At 46.0% G+C, this 21,970-nt stretch overlaps 1 protein-coding gene across 4 annotated transcripts in view; it reads left to right on the forward strand.

Moving 5' to 3' along the window:
* Nucleotides 1-5,240: 5,240 nt before the first annotated feature.
* Nucleotides 5,241-21,970, forward strand: part of NRG1 (neuregulin 1) — a 183,233-nt gene continuing 166,503 nt past the window's right edge. For all 4 annotated transcript variants that reach the window (XM_075020270.1, XM_075020272.1, XM_075020273.1 and 1 more), the window contains exon 1: nt 5,241-5,519. In XM_075020270.1, the coding sequence (XP_074876371.1) occupies nt 5,309-5,519 (211 nt within the window). In that variant the 5' untranslated portion in view covers nt 5,241-5,308. The remainder of the gene's footprint in view (nt 5,520-21,970) is intronic.

The following is a 21,970-nucleotide window of genomic DNA, read 5'->3' on the forward strand; positions in this document are numbered from 1 at the left end:
GCTGCACTGATTGACTCCAAAGGGGAGTTGTTTTCTTCACAGAGCCCATGGAGCAAAGGCAGCATGAAGTGGAGCCCTTGGGGACCCATCAGACTAGCCAAGTGATTTATTCAGGGACATGGGGTTAATAATGCACCTTGGATAACTTCACCCTGCCGGGAGCATCATTTTTCCTCCTGCAGCAGGGCAGGGATGCAGGCAGGTGCCTGTTCTCTCTGTAGTCAGCTTACTGCAGGACCAGGACAGGCCAGCTTGTTGTTGCAGAGGAGGGGGGTTACAGGGAAGCAGAGAGGCCACAAGTCCACCACTCTCATGGTGGAGAAGACCACACAAGGTATAGACATACCTGTGCAGCTTGATGGCTCAGAGACAGACAGAGCTTTACCAAACCCACCAAGCAGAGTGCAGTTTGAGACTGCTGACCATGTGGATGCAGGCTTCAAAGGGCTTGGGACCAGCATCCCTTCTGAGATGTGTCACCACAGAGGTAAGGAATGTGTGCTGGCTGTGATGGGGCACAGATTAACCATGAATTTACGCCCAGAGTGTGCCAGTCTAATTTGGAAGGTCTGTTGGTCCCTTGTGAGTGCAACCAGGATGATGGGGATTATCATGCCTGGCCACTAACATCTTGCCCACAGTGAGAAAAATCAATCTAGATCCAAAACAGCTATGCATTTAATGTGAACTTGTTAAACCACATTAAAGCTCTGTTTTGGCATTTTTAATCAAAGGTGCTTTTAATATGATCAGACTTCATTACCCTACCAAGTGAATTGGTCTGAACTTAATTTCAGAATTTTTTAGTCTTGAATAGAATATCCACCCAGAAATTGAATGAAGTTTCAATATACACTTAGAAAATTAATTTGAATTCATTTCCATGAGAGCACAATGTGTGGACTGAACACTGATCAGTAGAGTCACACCAGTGAAGTGAGCGAGCTGTCAGTACTGCAGGTGCTGGAGGAGCTTGGATTCAAACAAGGGCTGTCAAAATTACTCCTCTTAACAGATTTTCACCTTCCACGCATTTTCACTTAGTTTATTTTCAGAGGCCATATCCTTGGTTATAACTAGTGATGTTTTTCAGGAGTGTAGTAGCCTGTAGAAACTTTGGACTGATAGGTTTTTGAGGAAGATAAAGCTTATGCCCATTAAGTACACAAAAATATTTCTTCATTCATCACACACGGAACAGCATCAATGTCTTGCACATTAATGGGGCTAGAAGTTGTGACTAGATGATCTAAAAAGTTCTGAAACAGTAAATGTTAAAGTATCCACTTCATTTGTGACAGTTTCCTGAACTTTCACAAATTGAGTCCATAAAAATTATTGGTAAATTGGAGGCTATCAGGTCTTGCTTGTAGCAACATATACACAGACACACGTACAAACAACTCTGAAATGTGCCATTTCCTGAAAAGAGACGTTAATGAGACGTCATCACCTGTCACAATTGCTGCTGTTGCCAAAGATGTTGGTCTGTCAGCTTGACCTTTAAACCACTGTTAGGATACTTCTGTGTAATCAAGATTTGCATCTTCAAAATGTCAGTAGAACAAAAGCTACTGTTGTCCTGACTCAGTTGAGTAGATGTCAAAGACTTGGTTCTCAGCTGCTGACAAAATTTCAAGTCCAGCTTAAGATAAGAAAGTGTTTTATTCACAGTTACGGTTAGAATACATCTTTACCATTTAATTCTGTTTATGCTGATGTTTCTTACTCTTTTCTTGCCACCAACAGAGTGGCAATAAGCAGTTTTGATGTCTATGCAGATTGTCTTCCCACTTGTCTTCATGGGTTTTAAAGGAACACCAAATGGAGAAAAAGAGAAATTGGCAGTCCTCAGTTTAAGAGGAGACTGAGAGTAGGGTTAAACCATGACCTTTATTAATTCAGGAACCGGTTTTGTTAATTAAGTACATTTTCTGTAAGAAAAAAAAAAAAAGGTCTTAAAACACTTTATACTCTCTTGGTAAGTCATTGGAGTCTCAAAGTATTTGTAATGAAGCCTGTATGGCCAGTGATTTGTAAAAACGAACCTAGAAGCAAAAGAAAATCAGATTGTTGAAGTTTTATTCAATTGTTTGTTATCCTGGAGCGCTTTTTATTTATTTTCGTTTACTGATCTGTCTCTTTTGCCCTGCATTGCATTTTGCAGAGATGTTTATATGAGGGGAAAATTAGACTTAGCAGTGTTCTGCATTCACTTTGTGCGATGTAAATAATTGCACAAAGTGCAGAGGTCCAGAGTAGCTGACTATCAACAGCTAGATAAGCTTGGGCATAGGCAGAGCTTAACTTTTGTACTGAAGAAGTTGACATGGAGAGAGCAAGGAGATGAATGTGTAAAAGTTTGATACATAGTCTCTACCTCTGTGCTGGTGACAAGCGGGCAGCTCTCCTCTACCTGTCCTACGATGCACATGAAAGTTTGACTTCTGTTCCCCAAGTAACTGTAATTTTTATGAAATTGTGCGACATGTCTGAGCTATGGTTCCCACTCCACTGAAATTATGTAAATTGTTGCATCCTTGTATTTCAAGAAGTCCAAAGTGGCCTTTCAATGTGGAAACTGATAAGGTGCTTTGAGATCAGTGGGTTGAACTGTGCTGTAACAGCTCAAAAAGTTGTTGTATGTTGTGCATTTTCAGACCTGTGTCTGACAAGCCCACTCTCTACCACAGTACTGCAACTGAGGGGAGGAAACAGCTGTTTTAACATGGTGTTAAATCAGCTGCTACCCACTCTGCTGAAGTACCTCACAGCTGGCAACAGAGAGGAGGAGAGACAGTCTTATGTGCTATAAGCGGTACCTGCTTCTTTCTCATCAGTGTATATAGGAGTAAATCACACCCTTCCACTGCAGATCCATGACACATTGTCTAAAATGAATGACAGTCTTCCTTCTGGGAATAATAGGCTTATTTCTGGAGCAGACTTCTGGTATGTTTTCCCAAGAAATTTCCCTTTTCTGACAGAGAAGGTTCCAGGGTGTCAGGAATCAGACGTTTCATTTTTAGGCTTTCATTTTGAATGCACCCTCGGGCTCCTGGGGTCTTCTCACAGTCTCTCACCCTCAAAAAGAATGAGTCTTTGGTGGGGGTCCATCCTGTGTCCTGCTCACAATGCCTGGATGCTGATAACTCCCTGGAATGACCGTCTAACACTGATAAACACGGCATGAAGGTAATGTTTACCTTGAGCATTTAGATTTTGCAGAGTACAGAAAACCAGGTCATATCGAGATTATTTAAAAGTACACTTTGTTACCCAACACAGTCCCTTACATTTTGCCGGAGTAGGCTCCCTCCTTGCTGAGTAGTGACCCCTTAAGGAAAAACCCAGCTACTGCCGCCAATAATATCTCCCCATCTCCAGCTGCTCTTCCGTGAGATTTGCTTTCTCTCCCCGCCTAGCCTGGGGCTTATTCCCTCATTTTCGGTTCAGCACATTTGAGAAAGGATGTCATAACGACGTGTATCAAGAAATCCGAAATGTTGCTCAAATGCGTCCTGGAGCAGGCATCTTCTGTAACTTTTTGTGTCAATAATTGTGACCATGTCCTTTATTTTATTTTCCCCATGGTTTGATTTGTTCACTGATGCTGAATCGCCAGGCCACTTAGGAATTCTATTTTTTTGCCTTATTGTTTTGCAGTAGATGTTGTTCACTCCTCTAATTTTACCATAGAGACAGAACTTACACGAGCATTGGGGTTTTTTTCTATGTTTCAAAGTCCAAATGCTGAAAACCAAGTATCACTGGTTAACCACTCCTTTCTTCAAAAGCCTCTTGCTCCAGAAGAGTATCTTGAAAAAATTGAACCCTAAAATTGAGCCCTAAACTTTCAGCCACAGAAGATGAGTAACTCAGTATATGTTGGGTTTGGAGTGTTTTGTCTTTTTCAGGCCTGACTCAGGAAGATTTTTTGAATGTTTTCAATCAAACAATACTGAAAAATAATTCTATAGCATCTGTCGTGCATGGTGATCATTGTAAATGTTTTTTTGCAGCCTAAGGAACATGCAGAATAATATCCTCAAGAAAAGGAGGAATCACTAAGAACTGCAAAGTAGCAGTCCTAGTTCTGGGCTCTGATCCTACCTGGTTTTCCATGTTGCATGGCCTTTCCAAGCATACAGGGAAAACCTTCCTTTGTGAGATTTTAAGTAGTTTGTGCAGATCTTTTCTGTAACTTCTCGGAGTACTGTTTCCCACCTAAGGGTGTAAGTGCATCTCCTACAGATAATGGTTATCTGCACCAGCAGGGAATATGGCTGAGCAACTATATACACAGATTCTTGAAGTTTTCTGGGTGACGGTGGAGTTCAGTTTGATCTATCTACACTGTTATCAGCTTCCTTAAAGCTGTCCCGTGTATGACTGTGTCGGGTGCAGTTTCATCTATGAACTGCAACAAGGCTTCACCTGACCAACTCTCGGTTGTGAGAACTGGTGGTTCTGGGATCAACCCCATGAGGGGATGCAAGAGTAGGAACGGACCCACACTGGGAACACGGACTGTAAGTGCGACCTCCCCGGGGGCACGGTCCCCTTGCAAAGCACCAGGTGCGGGAGTGGACGCTATAGCCTTGCGAATCCCCCCTCCCTTGAGCATCGGCCACCGCCGGGGGGGCGGCACTGCCAGTAACTCCGCAGGAAGCCGCAGCTTAAGCAAGTGCCGAAGTGGCAGCACGCAAGCACCCTGAGGAGCCACCGCAGCCGCACCCGCCTCTAGCTTTCCCCAACCCGCGAACGCGCGCCGGAGACCACCCGCGGCCCCCGGGAGAGGCCCCGCGCCTCTCCCCCGCGGCGTGCCCACAGGTCGTCCGGCGGCGGAGCCACCCGCCCTTGCGACCAGCCGCGGGCTTTGCCGATGGCGGGGCGGCACCCGGCTGCGACGCCCGCCCCGCCCCGCCCCGTCCTGCCCTGCCCTGCCCTGCCCTGCCCTCCCCGCCCCGCCCCACCGGGGCCGCGGTGCCTGCGCCCTCCCCGGGGCCGGGGCCGCCCCACCCCACACCCTGGGGCTGTGCAGGCTCCTCCCGAGAGTAAGCGTGCGGTGCCCGGGGCGGGCATTAGTAAGGCGTGTGCCGAGGGGGTGTGTATGTGGGCTGGAGTTTATTATTATTATTATTATTATTATTATTAGGAAAGAAAGGGAAAAGGAGGGGAAAAAAAAGGGAGGGGGGAGGAGGAGGGAGGGGGGTGAAGGGAAAAAAAAAGGCCCGGAGAGGAGTTTCCAAAAACTTCCAAGGAACTCGCTGCTCCAAGTCCCAGGCGGCGGCAGCGGGCAAGAGCGATGCTGGAGCCTCGGGCGCTCCGGGAGCCGACAGCGGCTGCGGGGGCGGCTGCGGGGATGGCGGCGGCGGCGGCGGGGAGCGCGGTGCCGGCCGGAGCCGGGGTGACCGAGAAGAAAAAAGACGGCAACGGCAGGAAGGGGAGGAAAGGCAAAGGGCCCGGCAAGAAGCCGGCTCCGCCGGAGGAGGGCGAGACGCCCGGGTCCGCCACAGGTAAGCCCGTCGGCAGGTGCGGGGGCCGGCCCGCGCGGACCCACCGCGCTTTTCCCGCACCCGTGGGGCCGCAAGCAGCGGGCGCATCCCCGCCGCCCCCCGTCGCCGTCGCCGCCTGCCCGGCCCGGCCCGGCCGGGCGGAGTTGCGCGCCCCGCGGCGGCGGCTGCTCGCCGAGCTGCCCGACCCCGCGGAGCGGCGGCGGCGAGAGTCCCTCGGCTGTCCGACCGCGGGCCGGTCTGCCGCCCTCCCTCCCACCGGCCCCGAAACCCCGAGCGGCTCTCGGCCAGCTGTTGCTTTTTTCTTTTTTTTTTTTTTTCTACCCCCACCCCTCTTTTTTGGAGGTCGTGGGGCTGTCTCTCCTACTACAAAACACGTTTTCTGTCCCTTCCTTTCCCCAGAAATCACTTAGCTGTGTTGAAGGGATGGCAAACTTTCGTGTGGGGTGTTTTGTCTAAACTTGCACCTATTTACTCAGAGAGGACTTTTTGCTTGCTTAGCAGCACGTGTTGTTTCTCTTATGCCTCCCCAGTATCAAGCGCAAGTATTCGTGCCAGTGATACCCTCGTCCTTTGTAGGTGTCCACAGAGGCAAGACTCTGTGGATCGACCCAAAGTTAGGGTTGCAGCTGAGCATGCTGCCTCGCTTGCCGTGGTTATTTATTTCTATCAGCCAAACACCCTGGTCAAGATCAAGACTCCTAGTGCTGTATGAACACATATGAGCACATGATGCTTTTCCTAGAGGTATGCCACCTAGTTTATCAGAAAGCCTAGTGGCACATACAGATGCACTTAGCTTTTTGCAACAGCAGTGTGTAACTGGACTTGCTGGTTAGTTTATCTGTTTCTTTGAATTATTTGTTGTTTGTAGGCAAATTGTTTTAAAAGAAGCATATGAAGAGCAGTCAGTTGCCTGATTTGAGCTTTTTTTTTTTTTGCTTTGGTTTTTTTTTCCCCTCTAAACAGCCACATAAACAAAAAGCCGAAAAGGGTAAAACTTCCTCAATATACCTACATTAACTTTGCTTAGTGCATCATGGCCAACACGATGCTGCTATAGATTTTAATCATCAGCCCTCAGGGAGGATGTGTGTGATTCAGCAGCAGCAGGTATCCCTTTGGGTTAATAATGTTTACAAACTAGCACTGCCCAATGCATCCTCTTCTTTGTGTCCCTTGGAGACACAGCTCACCCAGCTTCTGGTCAGCAGTGGGTGTAAATGAGTTTCAGGTACAGCAGGTGAGGTTTCCCTTGTTACGCCAAGCTACAGACAAACTCTCCTTTTGACACACACACCCCTTCCTCCCCCCAGCCCCCAGGGTTTTATAATGCTGCTTGCTGTTACACTATGCAAGCATTGTGAGCGTCTCCTGCTAAAACAAACTGTCTCTTGGAACATTAAAACCTCTGGCAATCTTACACATGACAGCTGTGCTGTTTGAAGTGTTTGGGGGTTTTTTTGGTTGTTTTTGTGGTTGACAGAAAACAGGAGGACAGTGACATGTTGGAGGATTTGTGACAAGAAAGCTCTGTCAAGGAAGCATAAAGGAGACACACATTTTCTGAGTCCTCTAGTGTCCCATCCCATTCTTGTAGGAGAGCTTTCATTTTCCTGCTCTGTGGACAGTTTTCTCTCAAGTGGAGCAGGGTTGCTGCACTAGGGAAGCTTGGGCAGTCCCAGGAAGATGGGGTGAGCTCTTGTGCAGGGCATGGGAGGCTCCACGTGCCTTGGGCTGGGCATTTGTGCCAGTGCTGAGGGAGCAGGGGAAGGAGCTGTGAACCAGAGAGGATATTTTTTGAGTAATCCAACCAAGTGGACTCTGAACTAGGCAGAGGTTTTTGGGAAGATGATCTTCTTTCTCTGGTGGGGGGAGCCAGAGTAACAGTCTCGAGGATCTATGTATCTATGTATCACCTAAAGTTTAGGTAACCATGTGTATTTAGTTCCCGCTTCTGGTGCTGTGGTCTGATCATGTCTGCCATGGTGAGGGTTTTATCTGAAAATCTGAAAGGTGGCAAGTCTAGATGGAGGTTCACCAAGGCAGGGTTCAGATCACGCCTAGCTCTTAAGGCTCTGCTAAAACTCCAGAGGGCTCATGTCCCTCCTAAGCTAAAACACGTCAGTGTTTGAACCAGAAAAAGTCCATTTTTCTGGCAAGTGCTTACCTCAGTTCTCCAAAGTGCCAGTATCTTTTTGTCGGTATGAAAGAGTACCGCCTTCATCCATACCTGACATTACTAGTCAAAAGTTTCCTGTGTGGGCAAGAACTGAGCATTCTTCTATCTTATGTAATTAAAATCCCACTTCTTCCAAGATGAGTATATGTGGCAGGGTAATTCACATGTGTAGCTAATCCATGTAGTGTTTGCAGGTATGTTATCTAATAGGAGAATTAAACACAGCATAAGACATCAGTGTACACTTCACTCACAATCAAATAATGTCACGTTGGCAATGTTACACTTACAAATCTGTTACTTAAGAATATTTTCTTTTGGGGGAACTTAGAACAAGAGCTCATATTTTAGAAGAGAAAGAGTGGAAAGATTGGTTAATGTGAAATGTAGCAAGAGAGCAGTTTCACTTTTCATGCAATGGGCTTTTATTCTCTCTGTTCAAGCATATTAGAGCTTGAGTTAATTACTGGGCTACACATGTTGATTAACAGTACTTACTAGGGATGATAGGAAGGCCTCTGACTTTCGTGGGACCATGATTTCTCCTTTTTGCTAATACAGTTTTGTGGTTGTATCTGATGATCAGTTGGTGTGTTTAGGATGTGCAGTCTGAGATGTCATGAAACAGTTTTGCTTTTTAGTTACCTGCTTTCTTGAATTATGTCAGGAATTGTTATCTTCTCTGCTGTGTTCTCCTCTGTCAGTAGTTTGCATCTGCTTGTGGTCTTCTTTCCATATGAAAAATGGCAGCTTGCAGCTGGTCATCAGTTTTAAGATCTGTGCACTAGCATAGGAGTCCTTAGCAGACCTTGAGTTTTTTGTTTAGTGCTGTTTTTTATGATCATAGCTTCTCTCAGCTTATTTGCTTTTGGCTGTCAAAGTATATCACATATCCCTTCAATCTTGGGTCTGGAAGCATTGTCTTATTGGTAACTTGTCAACAGGTTGAGAATTGGCTTTATTATTTGGAAAAAAAGTGTATGAGAAAATGTTTCTTTACTATATTCTGTCACAACTTACCTGGGAACTCCAGAATTACTGTTGGAGAAGAAAATTATAGAGTTACTGGGAAAAAAACCTGAGCAGGTTTGGCCTCTTCTGCTCAGCTGCACAGTGATAACACAGAAAAAAAAAAACATCTTCATGTTTTTCATTGCCTGTTTGAAATCCAGGCTCTGTTACAGAAGTTTGGGAAGGTCCATGTCGCTGTTGTTTCTTTGTCACTAAAATTATGTAGAAGAATATTTCCCCCCTCTCTTCAAGCAGTCTTGGACAAACTGATGCTGTCTGGTTTGTGTCAAGTCCAGAGTGATTGTATCTTCCTTTAGCAGGGTACTCTGGACCATGATAAATACAGGGGGTGGAAAACTGAGGACAGAGTATTGCAAATGGACAGAAGCTTACAGCTTTTCTCCAAGTGATTTCACTGAACTGCTGTGCCAACTGAGCATGCAGAGAGGCTCAACAAATCTGGTCTTCCTAGGGCATCACCAGCACACTGAAAATACATCCAGCCTGGGCAGAGGAACCTAATGCAGGGAAGCTGAGGTTGTGAAGCAAGGTCTCCAGACCTTCCCCTCACAGAGGCACCGCTCCTGACTCATGGTACCGTTATAGCTGGAGCAGGGAGGCTGGGACTGGGCCCAGTGTCAGCCCTTGAACCTTCTGCCCAGCCCAACTTAGTGTTGGACCACATAAAGTAGTGCTAGCCAACTGAGAGAAAAGGAATCAGCCCAGGAAGTATCCATCTGTGAAAGAGCTGTGTTTTGGTAAACTAGGTGGTGCACCAGCAAACCAGTTGCCAGGGCCTTCGCCAAGTGTTTCCAGACATCTCAGGAAATGTGAGTTTTCAGGTGGTTTCTGCTTAGCAGACAAGATGAGGGAGAGGCTGCTGGGCTTAAAGGACAAAGCATGAGAAGACATGAAGTATTTCTGAGAGAGACACCTTGATGTGTGTAATGACTGACAGTGCTGTCAGAGCAGCAAAGTCTGTGGCTATGGGTTATGTCAGCCACTCTACTTCAGTAGCAGTGGTAGGAAGCTTTGCAAAAATCTGGTCCAGAAAGACAAAGTTGGTGGGGGAAGAGTGAAGAGCAGCAAAGATGGATCCCAATCATCATTTCAGTGAGGTGACCTCAGCAGCATTGTTCTGAACACATCTGCACTTGGAGAGCCCAGAGAAGGGTGGTTGCAGTCATTGACATAGAAAATAAGTACCTCCTGGTGAGAAATTTAATTTAGACTTAGGTAAAATGCCAGAATTTTGAGACTACATGACAAAATAAATAGCACGAAGTTCAGATGAGATGAGTGTGACTGAGCATCACTTTTGACTGCATCCTGGTAGCAGGCTTGGTGGACAGAGGAAGAAATGGTTTTGATCATATGAAAGACCAAGTTGCAGGTCAGGGCTTGGTTGGGAAGATTAGAGGCTTGCTAGGTTTAAATTGATACTTAACATTCATAAAGAAAGGTCAGAACGGAGGTCAGTATTTTGGCATGAATTGAAGACAAGAAAAGCCTTGGAGATGGAATGAGAGCTGTGATTTCTGGTAAAACTTGCCCAATTCTAGAGGAAAACCATTGCTTAGAAGGAGTGACAACTTCTTCTGGTGTTTCCAGGCCAAAACATTTATGCACTGCTGGTATGCCTGTACTTTTTTCTGGGAGAAAAGCTTCTCCTCCTGTGTGCAGTGCCTGAATGCTCCAAACATTCCGCACAATCTTCAGAGCAATTTTGAGAATGAATCCTTTAAAAAGCATGTGAGTGTGTTCATGTTTTGTGAATAAATGAGATTAGTCACCATTCAACATTTTTTGACTTAACACTAGAAGTACTACTTGACTGTAGCTGTGGGAATGCAAATAAAATTGTGAGGACATACCAGTACAGTTGTCCAGTAAGTACTGCATGTGTATAGAAAGACATTCCCCCTGCTAAATAAATCCAGAAACTGTTCTGAACTTTGTGCAAACTTTGATAGCTGGGGAAGGCTGAATAAATTTTTATCTTGGGTATAGAAATGCAAAGATCTGCTAAGCTATGCAAGGATTTTAAAACATTAATCCCTGGCAAAGCTTGTGAGATGACACTCAAATCTGAGTTTGTCTATTTGCAATTGTGGGCTTCTCTTCTTGGATTTCTGGAAAGGCGCTAACTGAAAAAGAGAAAAAAAAAAAGAGTGAAACAGTTTGAAACAGCTCTCATAAGTAAAAAAAGAAAAAGAATCCTATGCAGTTGATTTTCCAGAAGACTTCAGCACTCACTATTTGGGGCAGCTCACTTTTCATCTCATTTACTGAATCAAAGTCACTGGGTTTTCAAGAAAACTTTTTGGGTGCTCGGTTCATCAATGTCTAGCCACAAAAATCACAGAGGAGCTACCGAGCATCTTTGACAGCAGATTCTACTTTAAGCACCTAAGTGGCAATTTGTTATTCTGAAGGAAGGCCAGGTCAGCGCTGAACTGTAGAAAACTTCCCTCCAAGCATCTCCTTTCCCCCACCTCCCCCTTTTAATCTATTCATAAGCATCTGATAGTCCTTTGAGACAGGTACTTATAACCAAGAGCAAAACAGTGAAGAACAATAGTGTCGCAGGGTGTCAGAAGCTCTGGAAATGCTATGAATTCTTACCAAATCAGTGTTTTGTTAACATTCCAAAAGTAACAAGAGTGAATGTGCCTTTAACAGTACTGATAGTTTATCATGTTCCGTTATGATACAAGGAAACAAACCAAGTGTCAATACTTTGTGTGAGTCATTCTCGCTCTACAAAGAACTGCTTGAATGTGCTTGAGGTGTTTCAGTTAACCCTCAGTTGCTCCCTCAAATACACGGGGTCCTGGGGTCGGCGGGAGGCGGGGGGGAGGTCTTGTTCCAGCCCGACAAAATTTAGAGTGAAAGGCTTGCATCTGAAGAGCTAGTCAGTGCCGGGGCTACAGGCAGCTGCAGCAGGGGCACAGCTGAGAGAGGAGCCATGTCAGGACTGCGGTGCTTGCTGGTGATGCTCACGGAGGCGTCTGTGGAAGTGTTGCCTTAAAAATAATGAAAATAATCACAGTAACAGTGAAAGGAAAAAAATACCCGTTGGTGACCTGAAGGGAAAGGAAGCGGGGCTTGAGGAGGGGTGCCGCTGCCGGTGCCGCTGCCGGTGCCGGCCGCGAGAGGGTGCGGCGGGAGAGCGCTGCTGCCCGCGGCCCCGCGGCAGGTACGGAGGGCTGGGTTGGGGCGGGGGGGCTCGGGCCCCCCGCACCTTTCCCTCCTCGGGCTCTGGACGGGGACGGTGGGGTGGCAGCTGCCCGTTGCCCTAGAGCTGCGGGGCTTTGGGCTGATCCGTGTGGGAGACTGACGGGGGTGTTTTCTCAGTTCTTTGGCTCCGTGGGTACTTCACCCGTATCAGAGGGTGATGCGAGGATGGCAACTTGGAAAGCAATCTCCTGAAAATGAAGGGGGGTGGGGAGCTCTGAAGTTGTGCAGGTGTGTGGACGTGCAGGTGAACTTGTAAAAAGCTGTGAGGGCATGCTTTTCTCCTCTTTTCCTTCATTCTTTCCTTCCTTCCTTTCCTCCCACACTCCCTCCCTTTCTTCTTCCCCTCCTTCCTCCTTTCTTTCCTCTTCCCTCCCTTCTTTCCTCCCTTCCCCCTTTCCATCCATCTCTCTTGCTGTCCTTCTTTTATGCCTCTCTCTCTGTCCTTTCCTTCCTCTGTCCTTTTCTTCCTCCCTCCCTTCTTTTCTCCATCCTTGCTTCTTTCTCTCCCTTTCTCCCTCCTTCCTTTTCCTCCTTTTTTTCTCTTCTTCCTTTCCATCCATCTGTCCTTCCTCCTGTCCTTCTCATCTGTTCTGTTTCTGTTAATGGAGAAAAAACAATGAAAGGAAAATAAAGCAAGGTACTTCATAAGGAACATATAGGGATCTTTAACATAACCTCCTGTCTGGAGTAACTGCTAATGTTTTATTTGTGCACAGAATACTAGTGCCTGTTTTTGCATTTCTGGTTGTGTAATTTTCTGTGGGAGCACTAGATCTGGGGAGAAATTGACCATGTTATGTAGTTTGTTCACTGTAGGCCATTTGACAACTCCTAGCTCTGACAAGGAGCCCACAGGCTTCACAGGTCAGGGAGGAAGAGAGAGATGTTGATCCATTTGTAACAGTTCACTTCAGAGCCTTTCCTCATTCCCTCTGTGCATCTCTTTCTCAGATTTTATGAGCTGATGGTCCTTCCACTCTGTAAGCAGGGGGAATCCAGGTCAGGCTGTTTGGTCTTGGCATTCAGACTTGGACTCAGGCTGAGCCTTGCTCAATGCCTTTCTCCTGCATTAACAGCTTTCATTTCAACCCTGAGTCAACCACATGCCATGTCCTATGGCTAATGGTTAATCCCTTTGAAGGCAGTTACAGAAGCATGAATGCATACTTCAGATGACTAAACAGAGTCCCTGTTAACATCCAGTTGCAGAGGTGATTGATAGAGGTTGTTCCCACTGCCACTACTGCCAGAAGAGTTAAATTTTACATCCAATATTGGGAGGCTCTGTGTGTCTGTGTGTATGTGATGTGAAGTTTTAGCAGGATTGTTGGCTTCTAGAGTGACAGACTCTTCAGTTTTCCTTTGGGGAAGTTCACTGGACTTAGAAAGGAGAAAAAAGGGGTTGTTCTGTCAATGTTATGTTGCACCTGTATATGAAACAGCACTGAAAACTGCTCTCAGTTATTGCATTAGATTTGGAGTGGATGCCAGTAAATGAAACAGGGCCCATTATTCTGTGAATACATTTTTGCACGTAGCCTTGAACTGCACCAAATAAACTGGTATTGTTTGTATCATAACAGTCCTTCGAGGTCTAGCTGAAATCTGTATCCTTCAAATTCCCCTCTGTGGAACAAGCTCAGTTTGAGAGCAAGCTCCTATTGCCTAGGAGCCTACAGTCTGTACATGTCCAAGGTCACACCAAATCAGAATCTGATCCCAGCACAGAAACCAAGTCTCCTGATGCTCAGTCTAACTTCCTTCTTCAAACCACCCTGTTTCCTGACATATGGCCATTCTAGAGATAAGAATAACATATAGGTAACACAAGCCTGTCTCTTGCCCTGTTTTTAGTGTGCAAAAAGATTCCTTTCCTTCTGTGAAAATGGGTTTCCTGAAGGGCACTGTGCATTGTTGATACACCTGTTGCGGAGGGGACAGAAAGATGGGTGGTCTTTTTAGGTAGCATGCATATTGCTGTGCCACTGGTCCTGTGCAGCCAGCTCTGTGGCAGGAGCTGTTTCCACAGGGAGGATATGGGGATGAAGGGCATCAGGGAAGATGTCAGTTGTGCTACTGTGCCAGACCTGCATGTTTCAGGTAGGTGTGTTACCGGTAGGATTTGACAGACCCTCAGAGAGAAGGTGGTATTAGAAAAATTTTCCAGCAGGCTGCTTCCAAGGGCAGAATCTCCCATTGCAAGAACAGAAGAGAAACTTCCCGTGCAGAACTTCCCCCCTCCAGTGGGAACAATATGACCTGTAAAAACTGGTGTTCCAGGGTAGCCAGTGCCTCCTTCTTATTTCTGCCCTCTGCTCTACTTCTGCAGTGAGCCATACCAGCTTTCCAGCACTGTCCCAATTATCTCAAGAGAAGTTACTTTTGGAGAAGTTAGCTAAGCTTTTGAAAAGTGAACCTGAAAACATGAAAGCTCCTAGCTGGACATGTCTTTGGAAGGGGTGTACTGGAGATACAGAGTTATAGAGTGCACTGTAAAGAGTTTATTCTCTGTGGGAGCTCTAGGGGATAAACGGAGCTGCCAGTGCACTGGTGGGGTTAGTTAAAAGGCACTGATTCTAAAAGTGAAGGAAGTGATGCTGAAGAAGGACTTGCCTGCACATGTGGAGGATTTCTGTCACTCACAGCATCTGAGGTGAGGATTGGTATCTTTTTTGAAAGATATTCTATAGTTCAACCAAAAGCTATGGGATGAATTCAGAATTACTGGGTAAGGGTTTTTTCTGTGTGTCAGGCTTCTAGTCCGACCTTCTGAGCAAGTTATTGCCAGACTTAATGTTGTAGATTCTAGCAGTCCTGGCCTCATCTTTTTTTTCTGTTGACACATTTTGATTTAGATATGATTTTTTCTTAAGCATGTTGCACATGGCATGTGAGAAGGTGCTGCAAATGTACAAAAGGCTAAGTGCAAATGCTGGATGACAAAATGAACTGTGGGGAAAAGAAACTGATTGTCAACAAAAATAAAACTGGTGTTGAGCACAGGTTTTCCTGGCTGTGTGAAGTGCCAGCAAGGTCACAAATTGGAAAACCATTTCAGAGCAATAATGGGGGGGGGATTTTGAAACAAAGTCAGAGAGGGGGATTTAAAATAGATAACTATCCTTTTAACTCAGGCCTCTCCTTCATTATTTGGCATTGATTATTTCTCCCATCTGTGAGTGAGGGTGTCTCTCACCCCATTCTGTCCTCACTCTTACAGTGAATACCATGAGGGTGAGGAGTCTCTTTGTAGGGTTAGGGCCCATCCTATCACAGAATGGTGAGAACTCGTCCTAGCTACAAGATCTCTGTTAAGGCTCACGTCAGTTCCACAAATGCTAGAATCCACTGGTCTTAGCTGCTGGTGTCCTTGCTCCCATCCCCAAAGTGCTGTCTGCCCTCATCCCTTCTCCAGCTCACACCTGACTGGCAGAAGTTATTGGCAATAACCAGGCTGCCTCCAGTTTCCAGGCAAGGTGACTGAGGGGAACCAGTTCTTTGGCTGCAGTCTGAGTTGCACCTAACAGCAGGATGAAGGCAGAGCTTGGTGTTAAGGAGATGTCATCTTCACTGCTGTCCACAAGAAAGTGCAAGGGAGGGAATATAATTTTTAAAAGCTGTTGCGAGAGCTTTTTTGCTAGCTTCATCTAGGCATTTTATTTTAATGGTATGGAAATAATTGCACAGCTGCTGCCAGTGACATTGCTTCCTCTTGAGGGGGGAAGTGCTGAAGAGAGATTCCCAGGGCACCAAAGATTGCTGAGGATGTCCTAGTCACAGGGTGGATTTTTAAATGCTTCTTATGGTTCACTCTAGGCTTCCATGGCTTTCCGTCAAGTTGACTTTATATGCAAGTGCCAACAAAGCTGAAGTAAGCTGCCAGGTCTAGATAGCTGTGTTTCTGTCCATGGTCTGTAGTTTGAGTCTTTGGTGTCTGTTTCCTTCTTGTCTCCCAAAAGGTCAGACTCTGCTTCTGTGATGAGTTGTGCTGAGTGCTGGCTGCCACAGTGAGCTCACCTGAAGGTACCTACATGGCACTGGCAAGAGGGAAATAGCATGTCAATGAGATGAAATGTCAGGAGGGCATGTGAAAATACTTCATTTTGCAAGCTCTTCAAATACTTGTATAAACAAAAAGTGTTTGGGAGCCTTGTCTTCCGTCACACAGTGTATGGCCTCTACATACTTATCCAAAATGCTTATACCTGGGGATGCCAAACAGTAAATTTTTACCAGACTCTCTCCAGCGCTAAAGGCTGCTCAGTGCTTTGGCAAGGGGGCTGCTCATGCTCTGCCATTTCCACCATGAAATGAAGTAGCCCAGAAACTGCTCTGATTTATACCACCATTGAGTTTAAAGTACCACTTTCTTCCCACAATGCCAGGAAGTTTAGACACTTTGTGCTGTCCAGGGGCATCAGAAGAGGAATCTTGAGGCAGCCTACTGTCAGAGTTTCCACCTATCTCTGTAACGTACAAATGTGATGCTAACTTGCTTCAGTGTAGGCAGTTTCCCTAAACATGTCTTAGGAACCTGCATGCACAGGACAGGGAAGAATAAAAGTTGCTGCTAGTGATTTTGAGCCAAATCCCCAGAGGAAGAAAAGCTTTCATCACAGGCTTGAGGGGAAAAAAGCCACGAGCAGGACAAAGACCAGATGCCAGCTGTAGCAAAATCACCTGTGCAGTTGAGAGGGGACCTTATCTCATAGACAGAACAGTGGATCCAATCCCTCCTACCCATTACAGACAGTTCTGGTGTCACTGTGTCTATGCATCTCCCTGTCCTGCACAGTTAGGCCCTGAAAGGAACCTGATCTTCCAGCTTACAAGCAAGCTGACCTGTCAGGAATGCATGAAACTCCTTGAATATCACTGGGACTATTTGCAGACTTAAACTTGAGCACTTGCCTAAGCACTCTGGTAAATGGAACTAGCTGGGGCTGCGTGCAAGGTGAAGATATCATGCCTATGGTTAGGTTTCCTCTTCTCTCAGCCTACATGGGTATCCACGTATTTTAAACTGTGTGTAGGTGTTGTTTTGGGTGTCCTTTGGTGAGTCCCAAAAGAGCCAAGTGAAAATGCAATTAATGACACTGCAAATTATTTAAACTGAGAATAACAAATGGACTTCTGTCTTGCAAAAACAGTATTTGGAAGAAATTGAAATGATGTACTGTATCACGTTTGCTGGCCTAGAGATGGCAGGAAGAGAAAGATAATTAAATGAAATATCTAGTGTTTGCTGATGAGGTTAATGGTTAACTCAGCTGAGCTGTGCAATCAGGTGCTTGTACATTTGGAGGTGTTTTGGCATCTTTTTCATCTTCTCCACTTTACATCTGCAAAGTGATAGCTGTTTTTTATTCTACTCTCATCTACTTAGCTTTTGCAAAGAGAAGGAAAATTTTTTTTTTACTAGAGTCATGCTAGAGCAATATTAGTGCAAACATATATGCAGACTTGTGATGACCACAGTGTGTGTGTGCACAACTGCAGCAAAAGAGGAGTTAATTTTGAAGTGCTTGAGACCTTCTAGAGCTATATTACATCAGAGAATTCCTCCACTGGGGAAGTGTCAAGAAAAGCAAAGGCTTCTTTTCTAAGCCATTTTTAACTCGTGGTTCCATAAAAATGCTGGAGTTCCTGGAGAGACCCCCCTCAGGGAGTGGTCCTGTGAAATATGCCGACAGCTGGATGGCACAAATTTGGAAAACACTGCTGTCCTTAAAGAATAGAACTGAAAGCTGCTGTGAGAAAGCAGTGCATTTTCCCAAATAACCCTTTTAATTCTGTATCAATGTTTTAGAGAGGAACAAATGCATATTCTTTTGATAGTGTTGGGAAGCAAGCTCTTTATGGAAAAGCAGAAATCTCCTCACCATGGCTCACAGCAGGGAAGTGTTGAAATGTGCAGAATAGTGAGTTGCCTTTGATACTTTTTTTTAAAGCCGCAGTTGGCTAACAAGTCCCTTGACAAATTAAAGAAATTCCAAGCAGCCTTAAGATCGCCTTGTTTCATGGCACGTTTCATGGTGTTTCTCGCTATCAGTTTCATGGCAAAACTCAGTCCATTTCAGATCAATCCCAAAGAACCCAAGCACAAATAAGAACTATGAGTTGCTTTGAAGTTGAGGCATAAGCAACAGCTTGGGGTATTTAGAACTGGGGTTTGTTTGTGAGGCTGTTTCCCCTCACAAAACCATAACGACTGCTGGCTCTATAACCAGGGAGTAAGTAGATAAGATAAAAAATGAAAGATAGGATTACCCTCACAGTGTTTGCACATCCTTCTCCTGACCATCAGCAGGGTACGCATGGGTCCAGTAATGCTGCCTGAGTGTTGCTGTCTCTGCTCCAGTGCAAAGCTCCACCTCACCGGATCCAGGTCTCTCCCTGGAGTCAGCCAAAGTTCCCCATCACCTTCAAGCCCCACCAGAGGAGTGAGAGGCAGCTTGTGCATCTGCTTCACACCACAAAGGCTCCTGAGCATCAAACCTGACCCAGCGGTACCTCCTTCCTCTGCAGCTTGCTGACGTGGAGGACTTTGCCATGGCCAAGGGCATCACAGCCAATGATTTTGGTTGCTTTTTTCCTTGTCTCTTTTCCCTGTCACACACCATCAGCTGCAGCTGGAGATATGATAGATACTAGGCTAGACTAGCTTTTTGTCTGACCAGGATGGTAATTTTTATGGGTGCTGAAATATGCTTGAGGATGGAGTGAAGGATGGGCATGTGGGATTTTTCAAGCAGGAGTGGAGGATATGCACTTGACAAGGAATGAATGTATCAGCATCTTAGGGAGTCCTTTCTTAAGCAGCTGCCCGTTTCTTATGTTCTCAGTGCTCTGCTGCTGCTCTGGTGCCTGCTACATCTCTTTCCCCAATACCACTATCTGCATTTCTAACAAACTCTCTTTCCTGCAGCATGCTGTATGTAACATTTCCAGGGAGGAATGTGGGGGTGGAAAGACCACATGAGGTCATGAAGTTTTTGTGGAGTTGCAATTTGATCCAAAAAGTGAATTACCAGGTGCTTCTTCGGAGAGGGATCGGGGGTTATATTTAAATACCTCATTTAGTAAGGCCTTTTACTCCAGAAGAGAATCAATTCCATTTATTCTCTAAATGCATTTGTTTTACCATAGCATAATTCCAGGATGATCTTTAAATTGATCAGTAGATTGAACTCAACAAATTAAGAAATAATAGGAAAAAAAGACAATGCTATATATCATTTTTCCTAACACAGAGGATTTTACCAGGCTACTGATTAATGAAACTTTAAAGAGGCAATACATTTCAGATGTTTATTTTCAGAAATTTACCTTTACCTTGCAGGGAAGGGAGAGAGTAGGGGTACAGCCCCACTACTGTAATCAGCACTTGAACTCTCTGTTCCAGGGCCAGGGTGGATATAGCATCAATCAACAGGCTTTAATCAAGGAGGGGTGGCAGAAGAGGTTTGATGGGACTCTGCAAATGGACATACTGCTTCTGGAATGGTTGTTACCTCTTGGGGAGGCTTCTTGTAACAGAAGGTTCATAGGAAAGGTCTTACACTCCTGTGAGCTGTATGCAGGGGTGCAGCTGTTTGTGACTTGGCCGGGAGGCTGCTGGGTCTGCTCCTGGTTCTCGAGTGGACAGAGTTGCTGAAACACAGGTTGTATTTTTTTTCTGCTGTGTTTCTGAACAGCAGTGTTGAACGCTGATCTCCTACCCACTTGTTCAGGCATTCAGCAGGGAGGATCAGCTGGAGGCAGTAATGGCACTGCTTATACATGCTTGGAAGGCAAGAGCCTGTGGTCAGCAGCCTGTTTATGCAGGGACACCTGGAAAGCTCATCCAAACAAGCTTTAAAGTGCATACGTGAAGCCATATTGGATCACCACTTGCATTTTTTTTTTTAACCTAGCTCTAAACCAGCTAGAATTAAGATCACTTTATTTCTGAAGTTGTGTCCCCACCATAGTTAAACTCAAGTACTTTAGATTCACACTTTGAGTTAGTTCAGTTAAAGCTTTGCAGTCTACCCTTGTGCCAACAGCCCTAAAATGCTTTGCCCTTGCTGCTTAGCCTGACTAAGTCTCTAGCCCCAGTTGAGTCTCCAGGGAAATTAAGGGAGACCCAGCCCACAGTGCTGCTGTGGTCTTACACATGACGTGCTGCGCAGACGCAGGGGGAAGTCAGCTTGGGACCATGTTCAAGAGGAGGGGAGAAGTGGTGGAAAAGCAAGGCGGTAGGACTGGGATTTGTGGGGCTGAACATCAAGCAGTGGGAAATGAGTGAGTGAAGAGAGGTCCTTGGTGGAGAGCAAGGAAAGGAAGGATGAGTGTGGGAGCAGAGAGCTTAGGAAGCAAGATGCATCTGGGAGATGAGGGTGCAGGAGGGGTGGTGGAGAGGTTCAGGGTCACTTTTGGCTCACTGGGAGATGGGAGATTGGGAAGGGGGGAAACTGAGGCATGACAAACACACAATGAGGGTGGGATGAGTGGGACAAAGGAAGGTGGCCTGGCAAGGGGAGGGAAAAGGCTGCCGATGCAGATGGCGTTGTGCAGCCCTACTTCCCCCAGGGTCAGCAGGCAAAATTACTTCACTGGCCATCCTCATCATCTTTTCCCTGCCTGCAGAGCCACGCTGTTTCCATGCAGTGACCATGGCAACCCAAGTTTTTGACTGGCTGCTCTAGGATGGTAGCCGTAATAGCGGTAATGAGTATTGACGGAGGGGAGGGGAAGGCAAGCAGCTGTGGAGCAGGGGAAGTTGCCTGAGTACAGTAATCGTGTTTGGCAGGTCAAGGGTGAACTGTGGCCTGCGGGAGTTGTACAATGCCCAAGGCTAGCAAAGTGGTGTTATAATAAACCCCAGATGTTTCCGCTATTTACAATGTATACCTTATGTTTAAACCTGAAAATGCATCCTAGGATCTGGTGGGTAGGGAAACAGTTATTAACTGCTTGGAAAGGACTTACTGGTAAAGTATCTGTTCCCCCTTGATATTAGCTGTTGCCTGTTTAAAATATAAATCTTCTAAGCAGAGACCCTCACAAGCAGCTGCTTTGCCAAACCAGTGGTTCCATTCGGCTTCATGAGAAACAGCACTGTCCCCTGACAGTTTTTTGGGAGTATGCAGCCTGGGCACGGCAGCCCTGGGAGCCGTGCTAGCAGCCTGTGTGCGTTGGTGTGGGAGAGGCAGTACTGTCAGGCACGGGAGCACAGCCAGTCACAGGTGTGCAGAAATGACCGTTTAATTTCCCCAAACTAATTGTTTTAGAGCTTGGAGCCAGAAGCCTTGATGTGTGTTATGGGCCACAGCAGAACCACAGCAACTTGAATAAGCATTTGAGGGGTGGGCGTGGGGGGGGGGGGGGGGAGAAGGGGGGGACGACAAGACACACCTTAGTTGATTCGGCTTTTATGTCAAAACAATGGCTTGTCTACAAGAGTAAATCAGTCAGCTAAACTGTGAATTTACAGCCCAATGGTTGCTCTGCACAAACCCTCCAGGTGACCAGTCCTACAGCTGGTCCAGGCAAGGCACTCAAAATACTAATATTTAAAGTGAATGAGTTCAACTGTGGGAAGCCCTGGAGCGGACATTAGTGTTCAGAGATGAACCATTCTGAGTGAATTGGAGTTGAATCTGCTTTGGAAGTGAATTAAACCAAAGCCACCCAAATTTGGAAGGGACATGTTTGCTTTGATGTTTTATTGGATTTAACTAATGCAGGAGAAATGCACACCTTCCGTGAATCCTGATTAACAATTCATGCACGTACCCCACCTGCCCCCACTCCCTGTGCATCAGTCTGCACTGTGCCACACTCACCCATCGCATGGGAACTTGGTGTATGAAGAGGCTTGTCTGGACCCCTCACCACAGGGTGTACAGACACTAGCGCTTTGTGTAGGGATTGAAAGAGGAGTGCTTTAAGTTAGGCTGTGTGAAAACATTGCTGAAGATCAAGCAACAGTTTGCAAGGAAAATGGCCAAAAATGGAGTCCTGGATGACCAGTTCA

The sequence above is a fragment of the Buteo buteo genome, chromosome Z (genome assembly GCF_964188355.1).
Source record: "Buteo buteo chromosome Z, bButBut1.hap1.1, whole genome shotgun sequence".
NCBI lineage: Eukaryota > Metazoa > Chordata > Aves > Accipitriformes > Accipitridae > Buteo > Buteo buteo.